The sequence below is a fragment of the Saccostrea echinata genome, unplaced genomic scaffold, assembly GCF_033153115.1.
Source record: "Saccostrea echinata isolate AGI-Se365-2 ecotype Australia unplaced genomic scaffold, CSIRO_AGI_Sech_v1 ptg000054l, whole genome shotgun sequence".
In the NCBI taxonomy this organism is placed as follows: Eukaryota; Metazoa; Mollusca; class Bivalvia; order Ostreida; family Ostreidae; genus Saccostrea; species Saccostrea echinata.
In genome coordinates, this window is record NW_026889803.1 from 66,776,735 (window position 1) to 66,799,138 (window position 22,404).

The 22,404-nt window shown below is 34.9% G+C and overlaps 2 protein-coding genes across 3 annotated transcripts; one reads left to right on the forward strand and one right to left on the reverse strand.

The window, feature by feature from the left end:
• Positions 1-238: 238 nt before the first annotated feature.
• Positions 239-4,540, reverse strand: LOC133205681 (uncharacterized). Of its 2 annotated transcripts, XM_061341533.1 has the most exons (5): positions 4,411-4,540; positions 3,237-4,206; positions 2,783-2,920; positions 1,151-1,316; positions 239-1,015 (listed from the first exon to the last, which is right to left on the reverse strand). In XM_061341533.1, exons 2-5 carry the CDS (start codon positions 4,174-4,176, stop codon positions 763-765), a joined length of 1,497 nt encoding a protein of 498 aa, XP_061197517.1. In that variant the 5' UTR covers positions 4,177-4,206; positions 4,411-4,540; the 3' UTR covers positions 239-762. The 2 variants fall into 2 exon arrangements, with proteins under 2 accessions (XP_061197517.1, XP_061197518.1); XM_061341534.1 differs by lacking the exon at positions 4,411-4,540 and having other exon boundaries at positions 3,237-4,207.
• A 268-nt stretch (positions 4,541-4,808) lies between these two features.
• Positions 4,809-18,863, forward strand: LOC133204576 (RNA polymerase II subunit A C-terminal domain phosphatase SSU72-like). Its single transcript, XM_061340329.1, has 7 exons — positions 4,809-4,891; positions 9,380-9,470; positions 9,907-10,050; positions 10,392-10,531; positions 14,552-14,670; positions 17,970-18,090; positions 18,307-18,863. Exons 2-6 carry the CDS (start codon positions 9,385-9,387, stop codon positions 18,069-18,071), a joined length of 591 nt encoding a protein of 196 aa, XP_061196313.1. The 5' UTR covers positions 4,809-4,891; positions 9,380-9,384; the 3' UTR covers positions 18,072-18,090; positions 18,307-18,863.
• The last annotated feature ends 3,541 nt before the right edge of the window (positions 18,864-22,404 follow it).

The window sequence follows — 22,404 nt, forward strand, 5'->3', positions numbered from 1 at the left end:
ATATGAAGTTAATATTGTATAAAATATTTACAAAAGTCTTGAACACACAATTATAATAAGTTAATAACAACAATAAAATTCAGAGTAAATTAATGTAAATGTTGTTGATCATTAATAGACAAACACTTGCTATTTGTGACAAGAGCTTCCATTTTAACTGTTTGACAAAGATAATGCAATTAAATCAGTCACAAAATTCAAACAAAATATGTGTTTGAAGATTCAATAATTGGGAAAACACAATTATGGACTTTTTATATTTAAAATAGATCTTCTGAAACAACATCAAATGAGTTACTGTTGTGCAAAATTCTGGGAAAATTGTATCCGAAACATCGAAAGTAATACAATTTTACCTACTTTGCATGCATGCATGTCAACATTTACTTACAATATACACCATTTTGTTATGTACCCGAATTCACTGAACACCTTAAATAATTTTAAGTACATGTTTATAAATTCTGTCATAACAATATTTAAAGAATCATATCCCTGATTTAAACAAAACTTCAATAACATATTTTTGTAGACTCCTGTAAAATTTAAATACTAGTACTTTTTTTTTAATTTTAGACCAAAAAAAAAAAATTAATCTTCATGATTGTGAAGATCAGTTGGTCTGCACATAAAATCTGGGAGATTAGTTGGCTTGTACATTAGATCTTGGAGATCAGTTGGAATGTACAGACCTCGGAGTTCAGCAGGCCGAATGGCAAGTCGGTTACTACTCATCTTAGATCCTAGAGATCAGTTCCTACATTAGATATTCATGGCGAGATCGGAGAGCATCTGTGAATAATTTTGTTCTATACTAAGAGAGGGTAGAGTGACAGACTTGTCTCCATCGCGCAGAGTCACTAACTGGAGAGTTGTTGACCCGACCTGACCCTGCCTCGATTCCAGAGATAACTGGGGAAACAACTTCTGAGTGACTGCATCCACTAGGTACGGATCATCACCAGAAATTAGAGCTTTAGTTCCAGTCTCTCTTGGAACAGCCATCTTTCTTGGTCTAAAAAAATGCAAACAAAACAAGGCTTACATGGAAATCACCAACTGTGGTAAAAAAATTGTGTGTGAATTCAGTTAATTAAAGTAGTTGCACAGTTCCACTTGCTGTGTAAAAATTATAAGAGGGTCTCTTTACCTTCCCCTTTTAATTTGTGAGGAATTTTTCTTGTCTTCTGCTGCTCTTTCGAACAAATGTTTCAAGAGTAAATCTGTGTCCCCTGTGATGTAGACTTTACGCTCCGGTTGTCTAGACTGCTTTTTGTGTCGCTCCTTGTCATCAGGGGGCGTGATCGGTCGCATATCTGTAAAAACAAGATATTGTACAATTTCAAAACATGATATTAAAATTAATTTCAAATCAAACCACATACTTCCTTCAGCTAAATTATGGAAAGACAGGTCATCCAAAGATTTTAAATCCAGAACATAGAAATAATTGTACCCTGCAATTATTGGTTTTATTACTAGATTTTCTGTCTTGTAAGTGTTTGTGTGTTATCAATATGTTTTTTGTCTCTCTCTGTCTGTACCTATTTATATTTTCTTTTCGGTTCTTTTCAAATGAAACTTAGCAAAGCCTCCTTAGACACAAAGAACTAGAAAAAAAAAATAAAAGCTGAGACACTCATGCTTCCTTTTTTAGTTTAACACATGCTTATGGTGGGAGGACAAGGAAAACATGAACATTTATCACTGACACATTGAAAGAGTACATAACTGCAGCAAAGAAGTTTGTTTAAAACTTAATTCTCAAAACAAATTTCAATGAATTCACTCTACTGAAAATTGAATGTATTCATTATAATTAACATTGTCTATGAGGCCTGTTTGGAAATTAGTGAGTCATCTTTCTAAAATTCTAATGAACATATTTCAGTAAAAATTGGCATACAGGTTTAACAAAAACTAACAATAAATAAAGCAAGAAATTCTTCAGAAATGTTTCATTTCTTATTTTCAATGATATTTTATTCAGTTGTCAATAGTAGGGTTACCGGGCTAAGTTACGAAATCAGATAAATATTTGATTTTGTGGAAGTTTGATAGAATTTTCATCCGAAACACAGATACGTTTCATAAAAATAATATCACGGTATAGAAATCTGATAATGATGGCAAAATGAATTTTGAGGCTAATCAGTGGGCATACATAAAATCTGGTGTAGCACTGAGGAGCTGCTAAAACAAGCAAAGGATACATCTCTGGGGCTTTGGTTTATCAATGGTATAAACTTTTTTAGACAAATTATTCAACCAGACTTACAAGAGTAAAATCAAAGGAGAGCATCAATTATTATGGATTAAATAAAATAAAGTCGGCAGTTTTTCGAGTCAGTACAGCATGATACTAGTTAAACTGTGAATGACATTTCATGACATTTGACATGGGGCTAGCTACAAATTACAGATTATTAACTAAGTGTTTAAGAAAAGAAAGAACTTGATTTAACTAATGGCAGAAAAAGAAGAAATTTTATGCTTTGTGTTCGTTTCAATGTGAGAAAAGTTACATTCTATGCTGAAGTGGAGTTAAAATGATGTAGCAATGACATCTGCGGACTGTTCCAGGTCAATGGACATATGTAGATTAACAATTTCATCAGGCCTTATCTAATGATGCTATTAACTAGAAATATTGCACATTTGTTCTATTTATTCTCTATAAAATATTGGATTTTCATGAATTGATCTCTTCCTTCTATAGAGTTAAAGTAAATGTCTCAGTAATTTCCAGACAGCCCTCATATAAATGGTTTATATATCTCACCTGTGATATCTTCATTGGAGTCTTTAGATCCAAGGGGAGGTAAAGAGGGAAATAGAGGGGCAGGAGACACAGGGTTGGGAACGTTGGGCTGTTTCCAAAATGACTGTGGCAATGCTCTCAATCTCATCGGAACAGACTCTGTGGTAAAATAATTAATCATTGTTTTAATCATTGTTATACATAAAAAGGACTCATCAACAATGAGAGTTTATCCTGCTGTATCATTTGTGCCTTTTTAATTTGATGCATACAGCCTATCAAATGATCTGACAATGCCTGTTTTACTTAAATTACAAATCTGAAAACTGGTTGAAAATGTACAGAACACAGTCTGTACTCAGTGTACTGGTCACAATACTACTGAATGAATATTTATCAAAGAAGAAAAAAAAAAAGATATCAATTATTAAAGAGTAGATTGAAGGATAGAAACTCTTACTCATCCTTTACATACCTCTCTTGGGTCGAACTTTTGGAGGAGTTGGTGCTCTTTTCTTCAGGGCAGATTTAAAGTCAAACACAGTCGTCTTCTTCTTTTTCACTTTCTTGATTTCCTGTGCATGATGTTTGAATCCTGGTGGCCTTATGTACACAGGGCCACTGGCCGTGCTGCTCCCACTGGGGGAGGCTGCAGGCTCATAGTCATGATCATGCTCATAAGCATGTTGGATAGATGAACTACTATTCACACTGGAACGAGGGGATGGCGGTAAACTCTCCTCTTCATCACTTGACGTGACCAGAGGTCCAGGTGCCCCACGCTTAGACCCCTGCTGAGGAAATGTCACTTTGTCATTATCTACCTGTCCTTCTTCTTTAATTTCTGTTAACGGTACATTTGCACGCCTGCCTGCTTGTGAGGCAATCTGAGGCTTTTCCTCCCCATCATGATTGACTAGACTATTTGTTGGAATAATTTTCTTTAATCCATAGGATTTATAGGATGCTGACTCTTCATCATTATTCAGAACAATAATATTTGATAAAGTTGATTTTTTAACACATGCTAATTTAGAATCTTCATCCACATTTACTGCAGTTAATCCCGATGGTGCTCTCTTCCCTCCATAGGATTTCTGTGAATTGCTGTTACTTATAGGTAATGTTTCCTCTTCATCTGTATATGTGTGGAACCCATGCGGAGCCTTTTTTCCACCGTAAGATTTCTGTGGGATGGTGTTACAGTTTATGTGTGGTTCCTCTTCATCTGTATACGAGTGGAAACCATGTGGAACTTTTTTACCTCCATATGATTTCAGAGGAATGCTGTTACTAATATGTGACTCCTCTTCCTCAGTGTATGAGTGAAAGCCATGTGGAACCTTTTTACCTCCATAGGATTTCTGTGTTGAACCCAGGCCAAAATTTACATCTAGAAGAGGAACTTGTGCCATCTCTTTAATTGTTATCAGTCGTAAAATTTCCTTCAATAAAACAGTTCATTTTAAGCCTATATCCATCTTAAAATCATTACATCTCAGAATTGATTTGTCTATGTATTTAACAGTAAAACAACATTTAGAGATTTAACTTTATATTATAACTTGCATCGACATGTTCTTGTCATGATTTATCAAATAATTCAGTCATTGTTGTCGCCCGTTTAACATAAGTAAAAAACTACTAACCTTAAATTCATTTTAACGATTTAAATCATTGTGCCGACGTAAAAAATTAGTACGGCCATTAATGTTGTTTACATGTTTTTGACATCGTCGCCATGCATTTGTAAACAAATCTCCGATGGACATAAAACTGGTTCCCATGCATAGTTTGGGTATAGTCTTGATTATTCAGATGCTTGTCTTTATTATACTGCGAAGTAGACGAAGCATCTTGATGATCAAGACGATTGTAGGCTACCTTGAGAAACCAGCAAAATGACGTCATATTACAAGTAAAACTCCATACAGTAGGCCCTAGTATCTGCTAGATATTAATAATAGACATAAGATGTGTAGTTTTTAAACAATTAAAAAGGTATAAAGCTCTAGATATCAATGAAGACAAACAATGTACGGATTAATCAAACAGTGCAATTTTAGGCGCGAGCTATCAAAATCTTGTCACACCGGAAACGCATAAAAATAAATTGTGTCAAAGAAGCAGGTAAGCATTTGGATTTTTTGTAATTTCGGAACTTAATTACTTTCAAAACTGAATGGGAACGTATACGTCCGATTGAAACCATATCTTAAAAAAATTTCTAGTTAGAATAATCTAACTGTGTCTCGGGACTAGCCCTCACCACAGTTAGAATGAATGTCAGACACCTCGGCCTAACGACATCGAGTGCGGGACGGTTCGCCCCAAAAGACCATTCGCGCTGAGACGTTTCGCCCCCACACGGTTCGCGCCGAAGATCAATTAATTAATTATGCGGTAATTATCAATTGTTAAGAGCAATTATTAACTTATATAGCATTACTCAAAATCACAAAGAAAATTGGAGTCAGTGTGCATCCTATAGAGCAACGGTAAAATGAACTTGACACCCGTCTCATAATTTTAATTCTCCTCTTTATCTTGACATGGAGAGTCTCCAAATTATAGTTATAACACCTTAGTTACAAAACTGAATCAGAGAATTATGATTGCTGAATAAATATATTTATATCTGCACATGGATAATTATACATTTAATTATGGTATAAGCCTATTTTCAACAATTTAAGCATGAAAACTTTTTTAGTAACTTTAAAACATTTTTTAAATGAAATCAATATTAACCTTATGTATAAATATTTATCTTAAAACATCGTAATATATCGTTATAGACACTGTAGATTAAATTCGGCGCGAAACGTCTCGGCGCGAAAGGTCTTTAGGGGCGAATGGTCTCGGCGCGAACCGTCAATAGTGGTGAAACGTCCCGTTACCACGTCTTGGCCCATTGACACCTCGGCCCCGACGGGTCGGCCCAAGATTTGAGACACCTCGGCTCACGTAAAAGACACCTCGGCACAAACAAAAATGTATTATTTTAAACATATTTTATTGATATTTTCTTAAGTATTTTATTATTATAGGGACTATATGCGACGGATTATATTACTATATATCCATGAAATAAAAAAGAAAATAATTGAATAAAAAAATAATTAAAAAAAAAGATTGTCTGTCACATAGTGCTAATCGTTAAACAAACAAGAAGACGCAGCGCATCCTTTGAAGTCTCAAGCGTGTGTCATATGGGGTGGTGACAATGAGGAGTTAATTACGAGCAGGCTAAATTAATCCAATTGTTGGGTATAAACCACATATCTTCCTTGGTTGGTTTAGGGAAATATGCTGTCGTTCGTTCAAAAATTCTTAAATTATATGCCCCTGTTTATCGTATACATATTGTCATTATAAACATACATACATTTATATTACCATAGTGAATACAGATAATAATTCTAAAAAAAAATTGCTTGGGCCGAGGTGTCTTTAGTATGGACCGAGGTGTCAATAATTTTGGGCCGACCTGCCAGGGCCGAGGTGTCAAGCGTGATGGGCTGAGGTGTCGTTGGGCCGAGGTGTCTGTCTACTGTTAGAATATGTCCCATATACTTGCAATGTAGCAAATCGGAGTGGATCCACTCCGAAATGATTTTGAATAATACAAAAGGAGTTGCACTGAAAATAACTACCAAATTAATCATAACAAACCTTATTGAGATGTTATGTGTCTTTTAACCTAAAAAATAATCCATATAAAATTCAACTCATTTTCTCAACGTTTTTTCCTCGCTTCAAATTTAACGCCATGTTGACATTCGGAACTCTCTGGATTGTTCATAGAAAATGCACAGAGCACGAGTTATCGCTCGTGTTTATTTTGCACAGAGCACGAGTTATCGCCCGTGTTTATTTTGCAACATTGCCAATACACAGAACGAATTCTATCGTTAAACCTGGTCTGTGGGACAATATCATTTTAACGATAGAACGTTCTATCTAAAATATTTCAAATTCAAAAAATTTAAACTATTCCCAGTTTTTAGGATTAAAAGATCTGACATGGAGAGGGTAAAAAAAAAAAATCAAATATACTTTGCGTAATTGTGATTGCCATTTTCTTGTTTAGGGTTGGGGTCACAGATACTTGTTTCTGTGATAATTTTTATAACCCATAGTAATATGTGTTGTGGTCCCATCGTTGAGGCAAGCGTAGTTGTATACCATAAAAAAAACCCTTTACGTAGCTTACACTTTAAACTTTGATCTTCCTCTTAAAACCACATGAGACAGTCTGGAATTTGATGTCACATGACCAGGGCTCGACATTAACGCTTGTCCGGTACCAGTGAAAAAAAATTACGGACAAGTGAATATTGCTGGGCACTTGTCCGATTGGACAAGTGCATTTTAATGTAAAGAAGTCTTCAAATAATAAAATGAAAGTTCATCAGTAAAGACGGAAAGCAGTACATAAAAAATCGAACTTCGATCCCGATATGGATCGCTATGTAATTGAGTTCACACTTGATTGGGATCGAAGTTCACTAATTGCATGAAATATATGGAGATAACGAACAGTATTCAAGCTCAAAAGTCCATTATACAATACAAAATAGGAGCAGAGCAAACACGGACCTCCAAACATCAGAGGTGGGATCAGGTGCCATGGAGGAGTGAGCATCCCCTGCCGACCGGTCACACCCGCCGTGTGCTCCTTGTCATACTACTGCAAAGGCATGAAAGTTACGTCGAGTTACAAAGTTTAGATTCTGTTTGATGATTGTGAACATATATGTTGTTGTCAGGATTGAAAGTCTAGATAAAAGTTTGTTTTTATGTGTTTGTTGTATTTATCAATAATATCACAAATCAATCACATGTAATGGACTTTATTTTAGTTTTCAAGTTGACAGTATTGTATCTTTATTGAACAATTTTCGGACAAGTGAAGTTGAAGTTCGTACAAGTAAGTGTCTTGGTCACTTGTCCGATAGGACAAGTAGGGAAAAAAGTTAATGCCGAGCCCTGATGACGTGTTTGTAAGTTGCATTTCCCTTACTGAGTCTAAATAGGCCTTTTGCAATTTTGTAATGAAAGGCATATTAGATCAGAGCTGAAATGGTTGTTTGAATATTCATGAATGAATAGTAAATGGCGAATATTTGAAAGAAAATTTAGCATTCGAATATTTGGTCATGTGTCTAATATTTAAATGTTTTCTTTGTTGATTGAATTCTATTGGTACTTGACCGATTGAAATTTATAGTACAGTGTATTAAATTTAGGGGTGCAACGATACACCAACCTCACGATACGATACGTATCACGGTATTCAGTTCATGATATGATACGTATCATGAGACATGACGATGTAAAGAAGTCTTTCAAGTTTGTCATCATATTTTTTAAAACTCGACAGGGTTATATCAAATGTTCATATTTTTTGATAATTAAAATGTCAATTTGTTAACTTTATTTGGATTGATAGGTAGATTTTTGAGTTTTAACAATATTCTAAACCAATGAAGAACATTTACATGGAACTACGGTAGCCTGATATGACTTATTTATAGAAGGGGGCCTTTCCTCATAAACTTCCTTTTAAATTGGAATGAAAAAGAAAGACATTCATTCTTTTATTCCTTTTATTTACGTAGAAAACCAGTTGTCATATTTCTTGTGTTATCACATTCTAGTCCACAAGTTGGATATACACACGTGATGAGATACCGTGTATTACCATAGAATACGTTTAGATCTAAAGGGTTTATCACTTGTCTTAACATCTATAACTTTTAATCACATTAGGAATGAGATAAAGTCCTTCACCCTGTTAAATCTGAGATCTGAAAGATGCTGTAGATGAGTTTAATTGCCGTTACTGCATTATCGTAGACCTGATGTTTTGCGCAGAAGCCATTTTGAAATTGTAAACAAGGAAACAAAACGGACAATTCAGATAATTCTGGACCGATTGAACCGAACCGTGATATCAGTTTAGCGTATCGTGAATTGAACGGTGAAAAAATATACTGCGATATACCGTCAAACGGTTAATTGTTGCACTCTTAGTATTAATTAGGATTTAGCGATTTTATTGTTTGTTGTCTGTACAGTAAGGATTCATTTCTGTCTTGTAGATGTCAGGACTGATTGAAATAACCATTGTCTTTTGATTCATTTCTCTCTTGTGTATTGTAGACATCATGACTGATTGAGGTTAACTTGTCTGTTGATTCATTTCTTTCTTGTCTATTGTAGACATCATGACTGATTGAAATAACCATTGTCTGTTGATTCATTTCTGTCTTGTAGACATCATGACTGATTGAAATAACCATTGTCTGTTGATTCATTTCTGTCTTGTCTATTGTAGACATCATGACTGAGTTTAATCATTGTTTGTCTTGTCTAATGTAGACATCATGACTGAGTTTAACCATTGTCTGTCTTGTCTATAAAGATGTCATGACTGATTGAGTTTAATCATTGTCTGTCTTGTCTATATAGACATCATGTCTGAGTTTAACCATTGTCTGTCTTGTCTAATGTAGATATCATGACCAAGTTTAACCATTGTCTGTCTTTTCTATAATTTATTGTAGACATCATGACTGATTGAGTAACCATTGTCTGTCTTGTCTATTGTAGACGTCATGACGGATGGAGGTTCAGCCCTCTCTGTTGCAGTCGTCTGCTCCAGTAATCAGAATAGAAGCATGGAGGCACATAGCTTTTTAAGGTACCAGGAGGTCATAAAAGATATCTCATTGGACTTAATTGGTGAAGAAAAATGAATGTGTATATTCTTACAAGTTACAACCAAACATTTTCTATGATTTGAACAAAGTAGAGATAGAAATGATTTTATTTGATCTGAAATTCTTCCCATCAGAATTTTTTTCACATATAATTTATCTTGGGATATTCTGGCTCGATGTCCTGCTCCACTTGCTTCATTTTACAGAGATATTTTGTTTTTGTCTTTACAATGTACATGTAGTGAGAGATATAGGGAAAGATTTTCCGTTTCTTTTTCTCCAGTAAGTATTGCAAACAAGCTGATATTTTATTTTGAATGAACCAATAAGAATTTGGGTTATAAGCCCAGTTAGGATATCTCTATTTGTTATTGTCTTCAAAGAATAAATTGTATCAACATGTCTCTATCTCCATAGTAAGCGGGGATACAATGTCCGATCTCTTGGAACTGGTAGTCAAGTGAAGTTACCAGGAGCCACTTTGGACAAGCCCAATATTTATGATTTCAACACGACCTACGATGAAATGTACAGAGACTTAATGAGAAAGGACCCAGAATTGTATCCTCCTCATCAAAACAACTCAAAAATATTAAATTACTTTTCAGTAATTATGTTCCTCCCAAAATGTTTGGAAATATATTGATCTAAATTTGTTTCTGTTTTGTTTTTCTTTTTTTTTAATGACAATGTCAAGTTATTGATTCCATACTGATATAACCATCAAACAAGCTCTCATAGACTTCATGGTTGTTAATGATAACAAAGTTTTGAATTAACTGAAATTTGCCTCTTTCAATTTCGTATTGGTTTTGTAATCAGAAAAATACAAAAGATGAAGTTAATTACACATTTTGCAATCATCATGACATATCTTGTGTGATAACTCCTGAACAACACAGATATACACAGAATGGAATTCTTCATATGCTGGACAGAAACAGAAGAATTAAACCAATGCCAGAGAGATTTCAGGCCTGCAAGGAGAAATTCAATGTCATCATCACATGTGAAGAAAGAGTGTATGATCAAGTTATAGAAGGTCAGAAACTTATTTTTGTTGAATCAGAGTTTCTACAGCTCATCTTATTTTACATTCCTCAACTCACATTTGAGCTTTGCTGAGATTATAGTTATATTACTTTCAATCAAATTGAGTATCTTTTTTAAAATAAAGGTAAATATATGTATATTTTTTTGTTTTATTGTTTTTAGTTTTTAAGAGTCTGAGGCTTTTTTAGCTTACCTGAACCAAAGACACAAGTGAATTTTTCTGATCAAAATGTTTCCTTTGTTGTCGTTATCCTTTTAAAATTGCACATTTTCTTTTTTTTCTCCATAATCTCTGGGCAGTAAACAATCAAACTGCATCAAACTTGGCACTGAATAATTTTAATTTTAAAAACCCTCAGAAATGGCAGGATCCAAATGAGGTTTTTTTTTGCAGATAAAGACAAGCATCCCAAGATAAAGTAGATACATGTTTTGTCAAATAATAACTCTCTGTCAGAGGTTAATCTGGTCTGGTACTCCTGTAGGGTATCAACGTTTTGAAAATCAGTAATATAGATACATGTAGGGAAATCTTTATTTTAAAAACTTCAAAAGAGTTTGTATTGATAAGCATGTATCCTTATGTACATTAGATACGAATGGCTTCTGAGGCTTAGATCGGTCTGTCTTTGAAGTTTAAGCTTTATTCACGAATTTATAAACAAATCTACTACAGAATGACAAAGCTGTAAGTATACAAACATGCTTAGAAGCATTCTTATGCTGTATGTACCAGTGTTTAATTTATCAAGGTCTTGGCAGTCAAAGTGAGACTACTATTCAGGTACAGATTTCTTTTACAGGAACAAATATGTTTTTTAAAATTTCTCGTATTACTTTACAAGTTTACAAGTACTTCTGGGGCAGAGTCTCAGGGTTAAAGAACAGAGGTTTACATTAGAAGAGTAGGACAAAGCCAGTACAAAGCTACAGTTAGTCAACTTGAAATTAGGTGACAGTTAATAGCATTTAGAATATAGAAAATATGGTTTAAAGGGGGAGTTTCGATAAGGCCGCTTATCGGCCCACTTATTTTCATAAAAATAAATTTCGTTTTATTTTTTCAAAATTGGTTTAGAATTCAAGATATATATGTTAATTTTTGTTATTTACATTTCAAGAGTTTATATGAGATGAATTCACGCCGTAGTTGGGACATTCTTAGATGTACCCTCAAATGCTTTAACATTAGGCTAATGGGAAAATATAAGAGGGTGGCATATATTAATCGATGGTTAGAAAATGAAGTGCATGAGGGACACTCACCTAGTTTTGTTCAGTAATTGGATATACTCTGCACACTAATATCTTAAAATATGATGAGTGTCGCGTGTGCACTTCATATGCAAAAACTGAAAATTGTCTAAAATTTGCATATCTAAAATTAGAAGCTCCTGGTTACTTGATCTTACGCCGTGTAAAAATACAAAGCCAAAAGTAGCATATTTTTTTCTAAACCAAAGAGAACTCTCGAAAATATAAACATTAGAAAACATAATCGTATCCCAGAGTTATGTCCATACTTATTTCGTCGCCCGCGTATAACGTTAACGTCACATATTTAGCTCACCTACACGAAGTCGGGGAGCTTTTGTAATACCATCGTTATAGGCGTTCCAGGTTATTAAAAGTTTTTAATCATTTTTTTCATATCATCAGAGTCGCCTGATCTAGTGTGTTTTCTTGTCATCTGTCGGGTTTCAGATGCTGCATTTTCAGTTAAAGAACGTCCAGGTTAATGTTTTTAAAGCATGCAGATTAATGTTTATGGAGCAGTGCAGCTATAAGCACTTGTTGAGAAGACGTGCTTCATGATGCATCTTCGGATGCACACTGTCAGACTTGCTTTAGATTCTAGATCTGACTTACATTTTCTTGATGAATGCTCAGGGTATATATTTTGGAGCATGTCTTATTTTCATGTAACTATAATCCTTATCTTGAAGAAATATGCACCGATGATGCATTTAGAGTTACACATTACCAGAACTTTTACAGATGCCGAATCTTACATTTTCAGAATGACTGACTGAACTAAAGAGAAGTTTAAGAATCTGTCCATTCATTAACGTTCTTTATCAAGGATATGGTTATAGCCATTCCTTTGAATAGAAACTCTCCTCGCTTCAATCTGCTAGAGAAGGTTCACATATATTTCCGTGTGGTCTACATATAGGGAATGTAGATTACTTTTAAGACTGGATGTTGATTTGTACGTTTCTGCAGGATATGATTTTACACATACATTTGGTATTTACAAATGTATTTTAAATTGCGGCTATGGTCTAGCAAATCAAATAGTGACTAAAGTTGGTGAAACAACATAAGCATCTAAAGGAAGTTGGGAAGCACGAGGAATTACATGTAGGTCCTCGCTTGTCTGAATTGTCTCATTTTTGCTGAAAACATAATGTACCTCTTTATGTGCGTAAATATTTTTAAGTTTAAGAATGAATAGAAGACATGCACTCAATGTATTTTAGTTTTTTTTTATCATTTGGCTATTTATTCACGCATTCTGTAAGCACTGCATTAGCAATAATAGTCCACTATCAGCACACCAAGTATAACCTGGTTTCCATTAAAAATTGAAAATGCCCTATTTGAAAAATCATTGAAGCGGAAGAAAATGCCAACTTGATATATAACTCATACACCAAAACAAAAATCAGCTCAATATATGCGATTTTTATTTTTTAGAAAAAACAAAACAAAACAAAAAACACCGAAAACCCCCCCCCCCTTTTTTTGAAATTTGAAATATTCCGTCAAAAATCAATAAAGCAGAATTTAACGAAATTCAAACTTGAATATCAAACTCTGTTTCTCATCAGGATACACTATAAATACCAAAGCCAGCTCAATATCTGCAAGCGTTTAGAGAAAAGTGCGAAAAACCAAGTGGAACAGACTGACAGATAGACAGAGGGACGGACGGACAACGGACAGACTATGAGGAAACCTATTGACCCCTCCGGCTTCATCGGTATGGGTCTAATAATTACTATCTTGATAAAATATTTTGACTGGTAGTAATACGCTTTGTATTATTAAATACAATGTACATTGCAGTATGATTCTTTTAAATATACTTTTAAAATATAAATATCTGCATTTTTAATCGTACCGAATTCCGAAATCTGTTAATTTCAAGATTTTTTTTAAAATTCAATTTAATGATATTACGGTACATTTTATTAATACTATAATTAGCACAATGACTTTAGTTGATAAAGATGTGTTGCAAACAGTGTCAAACACCTGTCAATGGCAGTTTACGTTTATCTATCTCTTGTCTATATATCTTTAAATTTGCTTTTCTACGTACGGGAAAATGTTATTTATTGATTATTAAGTCTAAGTATAAACTGTCGATTAATTCATTTTTTTGAAAATTCCTGTCTTTATTATTCATATACGTTTTATATGTTACATTCATCCTCTTTGAAAGAAAAGTTACAATTAAAACGCATTCAAATAAAATAAATATCATTAATTTTCTGTAAAGAAAAATATTGAAATTGGTTATTTGATGCCTTTATTCACATTTGTAATATTTCATTTATGATTTTGACGTTAAATAAACTCCATTACTCCCTTTAAATATGACCCCTCCAAAAATATAGGGAAGAGGGTATACTTAAATTTTTAATTATCACTTGACCAAGAAATGTGCAGTATAAATTTTTTTCATATTTTTAGGAAGATAACACTTTTATCTACAACATATCACAATTTCATTATATTTCTTGAGGGGCCGAAAAACAGCCTTATCGAAACTCCCCCTTTAGGAACACAAAAAGGGATTTCATTTGTATGCATTCATCTAGCTGGAAAAAAAATGCAAATCAGATGAGCATCTGTGGCCTATGGACCTCTTGTATTCTTGAGGAAGATTTAGTATATTTAGGCTTAATAGTTTTAGAGACATTTAGCTTACAACAGGGTCAAACACAGTTTAGTCCAGGTAGATTTGTTGAAATATATTAATCTTCTATTTCATACTTAGACTTTGAAACGAGAGAAAAAGAAGACATGCAGCCAGCTCACATCATAAACATTGACATTCAGGACAATCACGAGGAAGCTACAATAGGAGCCTTTCTGATTGGAGATCTGGTTACCATGGTAAGAGAGCTTATATCTGAGTGGAGATCTGGTTACCATGGTAAGAGAGCTTATATCTGATTGGAGATCTGGTTACCATGGCAAGAGAACGAGTTTATATCTGATTGGAGATCTGGTTACCATGGTAAGGGAGTTTATTTGTGATTGAAGATCTAGTTACCATGGTAAGAGAACTTATTTCTGATTGGAGATCTTGTTGCCATGGCAAAGAGTTTCTTTTTGATTTGATATCTGGAACCATGGTAAGATCTTGTTTCTTATTTAAGAATGATAAAGGAGTTTATTTCTGATTTAAGCTCTGGTAACCATAGTAAGAAAGTTTATATCTGATTAGAGATTGGTTACCATGGTAAGGAAGTTTATTTCTGATTGGAAGTCTTGTTCTTATGGTATTAGATTACTCCTGGAGATCTGGTTACCAGGTTAAGAGAAGCTATTTCTGATTGGAGATTTGGTTACCATGGCTAACCGTTTCTTTTTGATTGGAGATATGGTAACCATGGTAGGAATTCATTTCTTATTTAAGATCTTGTAATGATGATAGGAAAGTTTATTTCTGATTTAAGATCTGGTAACTATAGTAAGAGAGTTATATCTGATTAGAGATCTGGTTACCATGGTAAGAGCGCTTATTTTTCTTTGGAGATCTGGTTACCATGGTAAGGGAGTTTATATCTGATTGGAAATCTGGTTACCGTGGTAAGAGAGCTTATTTTTCTTTGAAGATCTGGTTACCATGGTAAGGGATTTTATATCTGATTGGAAATCTGGTTACCGTGGTAAGAGAGCTTATTTTTCTTTGAAGATCTGGTTACCATGGTCAAACAACTTAATTCTTATAAGAGTGCATTCATGATCCTAGTAGCAAATTAGCTCTACATAGAGCTATGATCCAATCTGATTGAAATTAGATCTTCCATCCACTCCCCATTTTTTTATACGCCTCGTGACATATAAAAAAAACAGGGAGCAGATGGAAGATTTAATTTTAATTAGATTGAGCTGTGATCTTAAATGATATGCTAGCTAAATCCCTTGTTGGGAAAACTAGCTAAAAGATTTAATGCTAGATACTAAATCAAAGATGGCCACTTTGGCTACTGCTTCACATCAGATGACATATTTTTATAAGTGAAGTTTTCTTCTTCAGCAATTTGCTCTAAAAAATTAACTACTGCTAGGTTAGCAGCCATTAACAGAGCTTGATATCTTAAATGTAGCAGTTAGTTTAGCTTCTACAATCTTGAATGCAGCCCTGGTTACATAGTAAGAGCATTTATTTCTGATTGGAGATCTGGTTACCATGGTGAGATAGCTTATTTCTGATTGGAATCTGGTTACCATGGTGAGATAGCTTATTTCTGAGTGGAGGTCTGGTTACCAAGGTGAGATAGCTTATTTCTGAGTGGAGGTCTGGTTACCATGGTGAGATAACTTATTTCTGAATGAAGGTCTGGTTACCATGGTGAGATAGCTTATTTCTGATTGGAATCTGGTTACCATGGTGAGATAGCTTATTTCTGAATGGAGGTCTGGTTACCATAGTGAGATAGCTTATTTCTGAGTGGAGGTCTGGTTACCATAGTGAGATAACTTATTTCTGAGTGAAGGTCTGGTTACCATAGTGAGATAGCTTATTTCTGAGTGGAGGTCTGGTTACCATGGTGAGATAACTTATTTCTGAGTGAAGGTCTGGTTACCATAGTGAGATAACTTATTTCTGAGTGAAGGTCTGGTTACCATGGTGAGATAACTTATTTCTGAGTGGAGGTCAGGTTACCATAGTGAGATAGCTTATTTCTGAGTGGAGGTCTGGTTACCATAGTGAGATAACTTATTTCTGATTGGAATCTGGTTACTATGGTGAGAAAGCTTAATTCTGATTGGAATCTGGTTACCATGGTGAAATAGCTTATTTCTAATTGGAATCTGGTTACCATGGTGAGATAACTTATTTCTGAGTGGAGGTGTTTATCATGGTGAGATAGCTTATTTCTGAGTGGAGGTCTGGTTACCATGGTGAGATAGCTTATTTCTGAGTGGAGGTCTGGTTACCATGGTGAGATAGCTTATTTCTGAGTGGAGGTTTGATTACCATGGTGAGATAGCTTATTTCTGAGTGGAGGTCTGGTTACCATAGTGAGATAGCTTATTTCTGAGTGGAGGTCTGGTTACCATAGTGAGATAGCTTATTTCTGAGTGGAGGTCTGGTTACCATGGTGAGATAGCTTATTTCTGAGTGGAGGTTTGATTACCATGGTGAGATAGCTTATTTCTGAGTGGAGGTCTGGTTACCATAGTGAGATAGCTTATTTCTGAGTGGAGGTTTGGTTACCATAGTGAGATAGCTTATTTCTGAGTGGAGGTCTGGTTACCATGGTGAGATAGCTTATTTCTGAGTGGAGGTCTGGTTACCATGGTGAGATAGCTTATTTCTGAGTGAAGGTCTGGTTACCATGGTGAGATAGCTTATTTCTGAGTGGAGGTCTGGTTACCATGGTAAAATAGCTTATTTCTGAGTGGAGGTCTGGTTACCATGGTGAGATAGCTTATTTCTGAGTGGAGGTCTGGTTACCATGGTGAGATAGCTTATTTCTGAGTGGAGGTCTGGTTACCATGGTGAGATAGCTTATTTCTGAGTGGAGGTTTGGTTACCATGGTGAGATAGCTTATTTCTGAGTGAAGGTCTGGTTACCATAGTAAAATAGCTTATTTCCGAGTGAAGGTCTGGTTACCATGGTGAGATAGCTTATTTCTGAGTGGAGGTCTGGTTACCATAGTAAGATAGCTTATTTCTGAGTGAAGGTTTGGTTACCATGGTGAGATAGCTTATTTCTGAGTGGAGGTCTGGTTACCATAGTGAGATAGCTTATTTCTGAGTGGAGGTCTGGTTACCATGGTGAGATAGCTTATTTCTGAGTGGAGGTTTGATTACCATGGTGAGATAGCTTATTTCTGAGTGAAGGTCTGGTTACCATAGTGAGATAACTTATTTCTGAGTGAAGGTTTGGTTACCATGGTGAGATAGCTTATTTCTGAGTGGAGGTCTGGTTACCATAGTGAGATAGCTTATTTCTGAGTGAAGGTCTGGTTACCATGTTGAGATAGCTTATTTCTGAGTGGAGGTCTGGTTACCATGGTAAACACATCTTAAACTTCTCAGAGACTTGGGTACTTTAAATGTAAAAAAAATTGATACGCTACATTGTTTTTTGTTGCTCTATAACATTTGTCGACAAAAACATGCTTCATTCTTTACTTGTGTTCAAATTTTTCTGATTAAGGTTAATGTTTTATAGCTGTTTGAATCAGAAGATCTAGACAATGATATAGATGAGATTTTACAAGACTTTGAGCCGCGAGCTGGCAGGCCCATCCTCCACACTGTTTGTTTTTACTGATGTGTGGTCTACAGTGAAGGTAATGATTACTGTTTACATAGTTTTTATATCAGTTCAGTTTGTATTCAAATTTAATTAATGATTTCTGTGTCCTTTATTTAAGCATTGAATTATTATTTGAAAGATGTAGTCACATAACTGTAACAGTGTGTGCAAACAAAGTTAGTAACGCGCATTAATATGTTACTTGTTTGTACCTTTTTTTACATTATTTGTTCATATTGTCTTCTTTCAGATGCTGGACAGATTAAAATGCAGGAAAAATAATGTTGAACTGTGATTTGAAAAAAAAAATATATCCTCATCACTTTCCAAGTCATTGTTACTGAACTTTTATGACAAACTACTTGTATATGTCAGTGTTATTATTGTTGTTTGTCCAAGTCATAATGTTTATTTGAGCCACAGAATAATGCAAAAATTGGTTTTATAACAAAAATTATTCATATATTTTATTGTTTTAAAAGATAGCAAATGAAATGCTGATGCTAATGAAATATGTTATTCCTTGTTTGTATCAAGAAAAATTTTCAATTTTAATTAATGGTTATTTTCTTTAAAGAACTTGACAACTTCACAAAATTTGTGTAAATTTGTATGGCTAAGCTGGAAATTTCCATTGCCATGAAGACTAAATGTGTTGTTAAGTTATCTAAATATACTGAGCTCTGTCTATTTTCATTTAACTGTGTGTTTCATGTTTAGACTTGAATTGTGACATTAAGCATTGAAAACATCCCAATTCTGTTACAATTTTATTGTAAAACAGAAATAAAGCTTATTTTGTTTTAATGTCTCGTATTATTAATAATTTTTCTTTTAGCTCACCTGAGCTGAAAGTTCAAGTGAGATTTTTTCTAATCACATTTTGCCTGTCATCTGTCAGTAAACTTTTCACATTTTCGATTTCTTCTCCAGAACCACCAGGCCAATTCCGTCCAAACTTGCCACAAAGCATCCTTGGGTAAAGGAGGTTCAATTTTATTCAAATAAAGGGTCATGCCATCTTTCATGGGGGATGATTAAGAATTAGTGAAAGTTTGGTGGCATCTTTCAAAATCTTCTTCTCAAGAAACATTGGGCTAAAAAAGTTGAAACTTATGTGAAACATTCATTATGTAGTGTAGATTCAAATCATGGCCCTTGGTTGAGGATCAAAAGTTTACATAGTTTACATACTGATATAGGGAAATTTTTTTTAGAATATTCTCAAGAACAGCAAAGCCATGATTTTTATTGTATTTTTATTGATTTGGAAGCATCCTTAGGTAGTGTAGATTCAAATTTGTTCAAATCATGACCCCCAGTTGCAGGATGTACCACAACGGGGAATCAAAATTTTACATAGGAATATAAAAGAAAAAATCTTTTAAATTCTTCTTTTCAAGAACAGCAAAACCATGATTAGTCTTATTGATATGGAAGCATCCTGGGGCAGGTTTGGGCCACAATGGGGGATTAAAATTTTTACAGAGGAATATATATATATAGCTGAAAAATCTTCTTTTCAAGAACAGCAAAGCCATGATTAGTGAGCATTGTGGCCTTTAAGGGCCTCATAAAAAAAGGGGGGGTAATAAAATGAGTACACCATTGCGCTAACACACAACATGCCGTCACGCTAACGCTACTTTACGCAACACGCCGTCGCACTAACACCAATACATTGTGTAAAGTTGTGTTAGCTTGACGGCGTGTTGTGTGTTAGCACGATGGCGTGTTGTTTAAAGTTGCGTTAGCGTGACGGCATGTTGTGTGTCAGCGCAACGGCGTGTTGTGAGAAGTTGGGTTAGCGTGATGGCGTGCGTGACGTGCGTGCTTTGTCACTTTATGCTAGCGCGTTGTTACTTGCAAAAGTGCAACAATGTGTTAGTAACAACGACCCGGCGTGTTGTTAACAAGGCGCTAGCGCGTGGTAACTTTGCGCTAGCATGTTATTACTATCGTATTGTTGCTCTTTTGCAAGTGATAACGCGCTAGCGGAAAGTGACAACGCACCATAGCTTTTGTTACTAACGCGCTGTTACACTTTTGCAAATGGCCCTGTCGGGACACCATAGGTTATAAATTCGATGTTGAGTTATTGATTTGCCTGCTGTCTGTATTCTGTCCATCGGTCCATATTATTGTTAAATTAGTCCGTCTTTTTTATTATTTAAAAAAATTATTAGGTTATTTTTGGAAAGGGGGGGGGGGTAACTGAAGTCATGTAAATATAACAATTAAAAGTAATTGGCTTGAGACTTACTGCATGATTACAACATTTCAATGTGTACAAGTATAGGGGAAAAAATTTATAAGTGTACGAAAAATCTTCAAAAATCTTTTTTGTCTAGTTGCCCTTCTCTTTTGTGTCAAGATTGGGACATATCATTAACAGGTTAAGTGATCATGGGTAACAATATACTAGAGTTTTTGAGTTTGAATCCATTCCACTCAAGGGTTCTAGAATAATAAGCAGACTGTTTCAGTATTATACTCCTTGCGTGTGACATGTAGACTTCGATCAAATTAAGATCAAGGCTCATTTACAGGCACAAGAGCCTGGGCACGTTTAAGTGACAACCAAACCCTTCAGGAGAGACTAACAACAATTGTGAAAGCCCACATACATTATGCTTCTTTGCAGAGTTTGAAGAATGTTGAATTTTCCGTTGCCTTCTTTATATGGACGTCCTTGAAATATTGATTTCTTAAAATCGGTCATATAAAATAGGAGTTACATAGTATAAGTGAGCCCAGAAAAGATGGTTTCGTCTTCACCTCACACAGGCCCGTTGCAACAGTTTCAAAAGTAGGGGGCAACGTCCCCAAAAAAATTTACAAACAAAAAAAAAAAACTGTCCAAAAGGGGAGAGCGGTGGGAGGCAACTTCCCAATATAATATGATAAGCAAAAAAAATTATAACTGCCCCCCCCCCCCCCCAAAAAAATCAAAATTTGCCAGTTCTCAACTTTCAGTAACAAAGATGGGGGGGGGGGGGGCGGAGGGTTCAGCATCTAAATGAAAATTTACTACAGTAAAATACTATACTCGGAAAAAAGCGGGGGCGCCCCTCCTGCACCCCCCTTCCGTGTCCGCGATCTATACTCCACCAGCCTGTCACAGGTTATACTGGCCTGCTTGAGGACATCGGATTGGGGGAGGGGGGCGATCTATCCTCAAGCACCTGTGCTTCACCTCAGTGTGCATGGTAGAGAGGTCCGTGTAATCAAAGAATTACGCACGCTAACTCTAGATTCCCGCCTACATTTTACACCCATTTAATTCAATACTAATAGCAATTTGGCGATAAAATCTTTGTTGAATGCAAAGAAGAGTTCAATGATAATTGATTAATATTTTTTATACCAGTGTTAAATAGTTAATTACTCTTAATTCCAGCTCTTTTTATAAGGGGGGATGGGGGTAGACAATGTTTTCCATTGAAAGCATCATCATATTTTAAAATATTCTTGGGTATGGATAAATATTCTTTAAATCTTTTCTTATGTTTTACACATATAAAATTACACATATGTAATTGATTAAATACAACGTTTAAGTTGTAAACCTCTTCGAAATTGTGAAAAAATTAGCATTTTGTCGTTTTTTGTCTGTAAACATATACTTCAGCCCCCCCCTCCCCCCCCCCCGAAACAAAAAAGCTTTGGTATGACTCTGTAAATTAACAATCCATATTACCTATAAAAAGAAATTTATGTTTCACAGGGTGGGGGGGAGATGTTTTAAAAATATTATCCGTTTTCCTTTGATTTCTATAGTGAAAAACACAAGTTTTACCAAAATTATAGCGTTATCTCTTTTTGTTTTCCCAAATAAGTAATGTTTTATGAAAATTCATATAAATATATATATTAATATGAAAAACTATTCAAATATGTTAACTTTTGAAAATTGACTTGGAGGTAGGTGGGAGAACAATACTATCGTTCGCAGTTCTTTCTAAAATGTAAAGTTTTGAAATGTTTTTATTTTACAGAGCCATAGGAAGCAATTTCAGTTGGGGGCGGGGGCAACCAAATGCTTTCAGGGGGGGGGGGGCACTATCAAGCAAAAATTCCTTGAAAAGCAAAATGATATTACGTATCGACAAAATTCCGGGTTCCTATGGCCATGCTGTAGATACAAGATATACTTTGTAGAATTTTATAAATTGAAATTTGAAATCTAAAATTTCAAAATTCCCTAGTAAGTTTTAAAATTGTTAATATTTAGATCCCCCCCCCCCCCAAAAAAAAGTATCTGAGTTTATATATATGTTCTTGCCATGTATTTAATGGGAATACATGTATTACACTTAAGGACCCTCTCTACACCAGTGCAAACTGT